An 8,933-nucleotide genomic window follows, 5' to 3' on the forward strand; every position below is an offset into this window, starting at 1 on the left:
GCAATGGTGTACTCCAAATTTATCTTGCACTGTAAAGAAAAGATGATAGAATAAATAATACCATTTCAAGTGAACAATTTTGTCATCGCTTTTGGTGGCAACCAACTACCTATTTATGCCATTAACAATGAATCTGGAATAGTTGAAACTCATGTTTAGGTCTCTATGTTGTATATCATCTACCAACAACATTAAATGCATTAACATTTTTGTTCTCACATAAATTCGTAGGACATAACATAAATCATAGTAGGTATTGATAAAGTAATCATTAAACAAGGCCACATCAAAGGTTCCACTTCATTTCTAGTGAATGTTACCAGGCTCCTATTTTGACCTTTAATCTTCTAATACGAAAGCCAGTAAACTTGGTAACTATGCTAGGTAACCCTAACCTTAAGTTAACATTAAACCCTACTTGGACTCTAACTCTATCCTAAATCAAACCTTAACCCTAACATTGAACTTTTAATTCTAATACTAATTAAACTCTAATCCTAATTGAAACCTAATCCCAATCCTCATCCCAATTAAACCTCAACCCTAACACTAAACTTGCCCTTATTGAAACCTAACTCTAACCATAAGTGAAAATTGACCCTAATTAAACTCTAAACCTAACCCTAATTAAACTCTAACATAATAAACCTTGTTAAACCCTAACTTAAATTGAGCCCTAACCTTAACCACAATCCTAATTAAACCCTAACCCTAATTAAACTCTAACTTTAACTTTGAGCCTTAATAAATCCTAACCCTTCCCTAACACTAACTTTTACCCTAGCTGAATCCTAACCCTAACTATAAGTGAATACTAATCCTTAATTGAACAATAACTTTAACCCCAAGTAGACCTTATCCCTAACCCTAACGCTTATTAAATGCTAACCCTAACCATAATTGAACATTAACCCTAACCCTAACCTTAACCCTAATTATAATGGAGAACCTTGATTGAACCCTAACCCTAATTGAATTATAACCCTAACTTTAAATCCTAATTTTAAAACTAACACTAGTTCTAATTGTAAACCTAACACTAACCTTAATTTAATCCTAACCTTAACCTTGACCTTGACCCTAGCCTCAAATTTTATCACAAAATCCAAACTCTAATTAAACCCTAATTATAATTGTAAGTGAACACTAACCTTAATTGAACCCTAACTAAGCATAACCTTAATTATAATCATAATTGTAACATTAGAGATAGCCATAATACACATTATAATTCTAACCCAAATCATAACCTTCATCCTAATTCTAGTCCTAATTGTAATCATAACCTCAAGCTTTATCTTATAACTCTAAGTGTACCCTAAACACAACCATAATTGAACATTATTTAATCATAACCCTAATCAAACGATAGCAACCCTAATTCTAAAACTAACACAAATTGTAATTGCAATCCTAACTCTAAACCTAACCCAACCCTAATCCTAACCCTAGTCATAATTCTAAAACTAACACTAATTCTAATTGTAACTCTAACCCTAATCCCAACCATAAACTAACACTAATTCTAAATCTAACTCTAATCCTAATCTTGACACTAACACTATTTCCATACCTATTTGTAACTTTAAATCTATCTTTAACTCTAACCCTAACCTTGACACTTACATTATTTTTAACCTCACCCTAACTCTAAGTTTATCACCACTCCTAATTCTAAAACTAACACAAATTATATTTTTAACCCTAACCTCAATTTGAACCTTAAAACGAATACTAATTCTAAATCCAAACCTAACCCTAACCTTAACTTCAACCTTAAAACTAATACTAATCCTAACTCTAACCCTAAACTTAACCCTAACTCTAAATCTACCTCTAACAATCACAATAATTCTAATCCCCACTCTAACTCTAATTCTAATCCCCACTCTAACTCTAATTCTAATCGTAACACTAATTCTATTTCTAATATTGACATTAACATTAACTGTAATCTTAATTATAACCTAATTCATTTATGTCTTACATATTGCACTACAAATATTGGTATCATATATACCTTTAAATCTATATAAAACATATGAAGAGATTATCTTCAAGATGTCTATTGCAGTTTTATGGGACAAATTGATTAAAAGACTAGACGTCTCAAAATCTAAATAATCATTTTTTTAACGGAATGCTTCTGTACATTAATAAGACGGGAAAAAAAAAGATGTCAATATCAACGCCGAGGAGGCTACGACAGGTAAAGCCATTCCCGTACCCCAGGAAATTTAAAAGACTTCAATTTTTTTGTCGCAGAAAATATACGAACGTAAAATAGAAATTGGCACAAAACTCTGAGATTCCAGCATTTTCGAACTTTGCCGAACAGATCCTTTTCACAACGAGATGGATTACAGGCATGAACATGTGTTATCAAAATCTTATATCCGGCATGGATAATTTATAATGAGGCTTCTAAATAACTTCACCTTCCTCACCGCTCTTCTCGAAACTCCGAATACTTACAGATTTCGCAAGAGCAGATGTTTTTGTGTGAGCACATTTGGTAGAGGCAGAGAGCACAATTATTGTTTGAACGTACACGAGCTGTGCGAGCAGGGGAGATTCATGGAGGCTCTGCAAATTTTCCACGAAATGAAGAGAAGTGGGGTTGTTGTAGACTCTAATACCTACACTAGTCTTTTGCAGGGCTGTATAAATTTGAAAGCCTTGGATCAAGGCAAGCTAATCCATGAACATATGAAGTCCACTGGATTTGAGGCCACCCTCTTTCAAATGAACTGCCTTGTTAACATGTACGTTAAATGTAGAAGTTTGGAAAACGCTCGGAAAGTGTTTGATGAAATACCCCATCGAAATGCGGTTTCGTGGAGTGCGATGATGGCTGGATATGTCCAGCAAGGCCACGAAGATGAAGCTCTCGAGCTTTTTCGTGCAATGGCGAGAACAAGTATGGAGGTTTCCTGCTTTGCCCTTGGAAGTGCCATGAGAGCATGCGCCAATCTGCAAGTTAATGGATTGGATATGGGCCAGCAACTCCATACCCACATTATCAAAACGGGTTTTTACTGGAATGATGTTCTCAGCAATGTTCTGGTCCACATGTATGCAGAATGTGGTAGCATGGTGGATGCACGACAAGTGTTTGACAAAATGCCTCAACGTAATTCGATTTCATTTAATGCCATGATTTCGGTAAGCTCACAACATGAGCGTAATGATGATGCTCTCAAGCTTTTTTGTGAAATGCAACAACTGGGTATGAAGCCAAACCACTTCACCTTTGCAAGTGTCATCACAGCGTGTGCCGCTGAATCAACTAGGGAGCAGGGCAAGCAAGTTCATGTTCAGGCCATGAAAATTGGGTGCACATCAAATGTTTTTGTTGGGAGTGCTCTTGTGAACATGTATGCTAAATGCAGGACACCAAACAGTGCACGAAAAGTATTTGACAGAATGCTTGACAGGAATGTGGTTTCCTGGACTGCCATGATGGTCGGATACGTTCTAAATAACTTTGGAGAGGAGGCTATTGAGATTTTTGTTGAAATGCAGCGCGCTGGAATAAACCCAAATTATAATTCATTCGCCATTGTACTTAGTGCTTGTGCTAATATTGAAGCACTTTTTCAGGGGACACAAATCCATGCCCATGCTGTCAAAACCGGATTTGAATCAGATGTTTCTTTGGGTAACGGGCTTGTCAACATGTATGCTAAATGTAGAAACATAGAGGCGGCGCGGAGGGAATTTGATCTTATGTCTCAACTAGATTTGATCTCATGGAATGCCATAATTTGTGGATACACCCAGAACGAAACTCATGACGAGGCCGTGAAACTTTTTACTGTATTACTACAAGATGGCTTGAAGCCAGATTGCGTTACTTTAATTAGTGTCCTCAGTTCTTGTGCCAATTTAAATTCTTTAGAAATTGGAAAACAAATTCATGCTTTTGTATTTACATGTGGATTAGAATTAAACGTGTCTGTAGGGAATGCTTTGATTACATCATATGCTAAATGTAGAAGCATTGTGCAGTCCCGCCAAGTGTTTGAGAGAATGAATAAAAAAGATTTAGTATCATGGAATGCTATAATCGGAGGTTATGCCCAAAACGAGCTCACATCAGAGGCCATTGAACTCTTTCAGTATATGCAAAAGACAAACGTACCCATGAACGATGTCACCTTTGTTAGCATCCTAAGTGTACTCATCTGTCCTGAAACCCTTGACTTTGGAAAAGAAATCCATTCTCATGTGATCTGTTCTGGATTTGAGAAGGATATTTGTGTTAAGAATTCCCTTGTTACAATGTATGCGAAATCAGGAAGAATGGAGGAAGCAAGTAAAATGTTTAATAAAATGGAAAAACCAGACTTGGTTTCATGGAATACAATGATTTCAGGATATGCCCTTAATGAGCATAGTGAAGAGGCCTTGAATTTTGTCTGCAAAATGCAAGAAAAAGGCTTGAAGTTAGACCATTTCACCTTTGCCACCGTTCTAAGGGCATGCGCCAGTGTAGCAGCTCTGGAAAATGGCGAGGAGATCCATGGCAACATCATCAGAGCAGGTTTTGATTCAGATATTGTTGTTGGTAGTGCCCTTGTGGACATGTATGCGAAATGTGGAAGTATAGAAGGTGCACGTAGTGTGTTCGACAAAATGGCTGTTCGAAATGATGTCTCATGGAATGCCATGATTTCAGGATATGCTCGACATGGGGATGCCAAGGAAGCTTTGCAACACTTTGACCTAATGCAAATGGAGGGCCTGAAACCAAGCCACATCACTTTCGTTGGTGTTCTATCTGCCTGCAGCCACGCAGGGCTAGTAGATAAAGGCCGTAAGTATTTTGTTTCAATGAACTCAATTTATGGCGTCGCACCAAAACTAGAGCACTATGCCTGCATTGTTGATCTTCTTGGACGAGCCGGATCCCTAGTTGAGGCAGAGGACTTTATTAACAGGATGCCTGTACAACCTAATGCTTTTATATGGCGAACTCTGCTTGGTGCTTGCCGAGTCTATGGTAATATGGAGATAGGAAAACGAGCAGCCGATTGTCTTCTGAACTTGGAACCACAAGATTCAGCAACTTATGTGCTTTTATCAAATATTTATGCTTCTGCTGGCAAATGGGATGATGCAATAAAGGTGAGAACGATGATGAAGGGCAGAAGGGTTAAAAAGGACCCAGGGTGGAGCTGGATTAAACTGAAGAGTGAAGTACATGGATTTCTAGTAGGGGACAGTTCACATCCACAAACAGAGGAGATTTATGCAAAGTTGGCTAGCTTATCTGAGCAAATGAAGGAGATTGGGTATATACCGAATACAAACTTTACATTGCATGATGTGGAGCAGGAGCAGAAGGAGCACTTCCTATCATACCATAGTGAGAAGTTGGCCATTGCTTATGGGCTTATTTGTACACCTGCAGGCGTTCCTATCCGAGTTATTAAAAACCTCCGTGTTTGTGGTGATTGCCATTCAGCCATTAAGCTAATTTCCAAGATCGAGGGACGGAAAATTGTTGTTAGGGATTCCAACCGATATCACCATTTTATTAATGGGTTATGTTCTTGTGGAGATTATTGGTGATAAATTGAAAAAACTCATATTATTTTTATTGCCTTCTTGATGGAGGAATGGTTTTCTAGTGGAGGGAAGGGAGAATCACCTGTCACTGTGTCTCCATTTCCAATGATTGCACTGCTGAAATCCTATTAAACTGTGCTAGAATTTGGCTCCAAAATGCAACCCAACATCTATTTTTTAGCACCTAAGGTGTGTGAGAAGTTCAGCTGATGTGCTATACATGACTTCTGGCTGCCCACAACAACAATCAATCTCATTGCTTAGGAGGGAGTTTGCAACTGCAAGCAGACTATGCTCTCATAAAAATTGACTGGTTCCCATTTGTCAGGAGTGCATGACCTCACATAACATTCCACTGGTTCAAAGGTTAACAGTAATTTTTTTCCATTTTAGAATAAACCAACTATTTACAACTGTTGTGCAAGGATGAAATGAGATGGATTGACAAGCTCGCTTTCCTGGGTGGAGGAGGTCATAGATTCGACCGCGGCCTTTTGCCACTTGAAAATTTTGGACCATGGAACGTCACGCAGGGCTGGAGTACATACCATCAACATTTCTAGTTTTAGTCTTTATTCAAATTCTCTTTGGAAGCGAATTTCCTGTAATTAGAACTTTTCATGCAATGCCAGAAAATGATGTCAGCAATGCGCATTAAAAGTATTACAACTAAATGCCAGTTAAGTGCAAGAAGGACGTGCAGAATAAGAAAAGAAAGAAAAGAAAGAAGACTATTACAAGTTGGAGCCAACCTTTTAATCAATTTGACAGGTTTCCATGCATGGTGCATCATATCCATAAATGTGTGGGACGCTTTTCTTGTATGGTAAGATGAGCAACAGCTTATAAGATTGCATACCTTGCATGCTGCAAGGTATTGTAAGACATATCCTGTTCAAGTTTTTGAAGATAGCTCAAAATGCACTCGTTTTTTATTCTAGCTTTTTGCGCTCAACATGTGTAAGTATATCTCAATATACCTCATGCAAACCAATAACACGCTATGCCAAGAAAGTTTACCTACATTTAGGCCTATATAGTATAAGGTATAAATGCTTTTCCTCGTCCATCCCTCATCCGTTCCCACAATGTGTGATAGGAATGGGAGAGCAACCATCTTGCTTCCCACTCTTAACCTTAGAAATAAATAATTAAATAATTACTAATGAGTAGTAAAAATTCAAAATTAGAAAACATATGAAGGGGGTGTTATGGTAATCTTAAATGAAATTAGGAAATATATGATGAAATAAACAATACAATCATCATATGAAAATTAAAGTTGTTTATGTTATTTATAAATCAAATAGATATTGATAATTAAAAATATCTGATTATTCAATTAATCAAAATGTATTTTAAAATTATTTGATTGATTGATACAAAATCTTTACATATAAAAAGATAATAAATATAACATAAATAAATAAAATGAAAAACCACTACAAAAATATAGACAAACAAATGTTTTGATTAGAATGATATTTCTCTAAAGAAAGTAAAAGAATGGAAGCACGAGAATAAAACAAAACAAATGATTAAAGAGATTTGAAAATAAAAATGACAGCCTTGAAGAGAAACAAATTGTAGAAGATAAATTTGAAAATAGTTAATGGATATAAAAGATTTTTGATTTGTTTAGATCAAAATTTTTAGTTGGTGGAATATTTTGTGTACACTTAAACTTATGGAATTATGTTTACAAGGAAGGATAAACTAAAATGCTTTTGATTGAAAGTAGGTTGATCATACCAAATGTAAGTTTTGATGCCAATTAATATAAATAATATAGATAAATTTATGCAAAAGAAAACATGCTTACAACATATAAAATGCAATAGAAATAAAATAATAACACACAAAATAATAAGGCTATTTACCATTTGAAACTTTTTCAAGAGAAAACCCATAAAACAACTCACTTACCATATTAATTCAGCTATTCACAATATAATATGACTTTTTTGTTGTGCATAACACTAATCTATGTGTGAGTATTCATAGGTAAATCACTATAGGAAACCATTGAGTGGTACCATATGGCAATGGGTATAAAACTATAAGGGTATAGTACACAAAGGGTGTAAAACATAAAAACTATACAACACATATCCAATTGTATGGATGAGGATAATATCAAATGGCATTCCTCTCAATCAACCAACAAAATTACCCATCTCACAACCTCCAATTACTCCATTAAAATGCCACTTTGTTATGTAAGAGGTAAATGAATACCTCTTTGGTTTGATAGGGAAGGTGAACTATGGATGGTATTGGCACTCAAAGTTGTTTCCTTCACAAGCCCTGAAGATAAATTCAAAACCCAATATTAGGGAGTACCAACTTAGAATGAGGAGAAACACTTATTGTTAGGGAGTGGACAAATTAGGACAACTAATAAGGAAGGGTAATTTGTACATTTGGATTTGTTATGCCGAGGGGTTATCTATTAGCTTTCTTTTTCATATTAGCTTGAGAGAGAGATTGTGAAACTATAGGTCTTGAGACAAACTAAATCCAATGCATATGTAGATTCCAATTGATTATCACTAAGTAATGATGTTTTGATTTAATTCCACAAAGGCATCAACATTCTAATAAGTAAATAAAACACACTCTTGTAAGTGTTGGTTCCCAATTTGATTGTCTAATTGTGCTTGAATCCTAATCTCCTTTATGCATTTTAGCCTTATCATCCCCATTTTATATAACTGATTTGAGATGTTTTTTAATGGCCCCCCTTGGTCAAATTTTATCTAACTTTTCTCCCTCTCTGTTTGAATTTGAAAATATGAATAACCCAGAATACTTAAAGAAAATGAATAGAAATAAAACTATGGATGTAAATGATACAAGATCAAAATAACAACATAGAGTTAGCCTCCAAGAGAGAATTGCAAATGGTAAAGAAGAAAAATAACATTAGACAAATGTAAGAGAAAATAACTGCAAAAATACAATGCAATACAATATCAAGACTCGCTAGGAATGAGTATATATAGAAAATTAGAGATGTAAGAGGTGGCAAATATGCGCAGTGGGAAGAGTCCACCACAATAGCCTAAAATAGGCAAGTGTATCTCCCATTGGAGACGTCAACACCTTGCACCCACTCACACTAATACTCACATTATGAATTCTAAACAAGTTTAATTAAAAGTGTAGGAAAACCCCAGTAATAGGAAAAAAATAACCAACTAGGAAACAAGAACATACACTAATGCCTCTCCTAAAGTGCAGTTTAAGTTGGTGAAAACATGATGGGTCTCGATAAATGAGGCCATGTTAGGTACCCATGTACAAATAATTCCTCCCAAAGAGAAAAAGGACCCAAAGGCAATGGAAAAGAAGCCCTG

General features: G+C 35.7%; 1 protein-coding gene across 1 annotated transcript; it reads left to right on the forward strand.

Moving 5' to 3' along the window:
* Positions 1-2,197: 2,197 nt before the first annotated feature.
* LOC131050650 (putative pentatricopeptide repeat-containing protein At5g09950) lies at positions 2,198-6,461 on the forward strand. The gene has a single exon (XM_057984857.2). It carries the CDS (start codon positions 2,416-2,418, stop codon positions 5,575-5,577), a length of 3,162 nt encoding a protein of 1,053 aa, XP_057840840.2. The 5' UTR covers positions 2,198-2,415; the 3' UTR covers positions 5,578-6,461.
* Positions 6,462-8,933: the final 2,472 nt, after the last annotated feature.

Source organism: Cryptomeria japonica, chromosome 8 (assembly GCF_030272615.1).
Source record: "Cryptomeria japonica chromosome 8, Sugi_1.0, whole genome shotgun sequence".
NCBI lineage: Eukaryota > Viridiplantae > Streptophyta > Pinopsida > Cupressales > Cupressaceae > Cryptomeria > Cryptomeria japonica.

Bases quoted from the DNA above. Each gene is read 5' to 3' on its own strand.
- LOC131050650 (XM_057984857.2), top strand. From the start codon at position 2,416: ATGAGGCTTCTAAATAACTTCACCTTCCTCACCGCTCTTCTCGAAACT.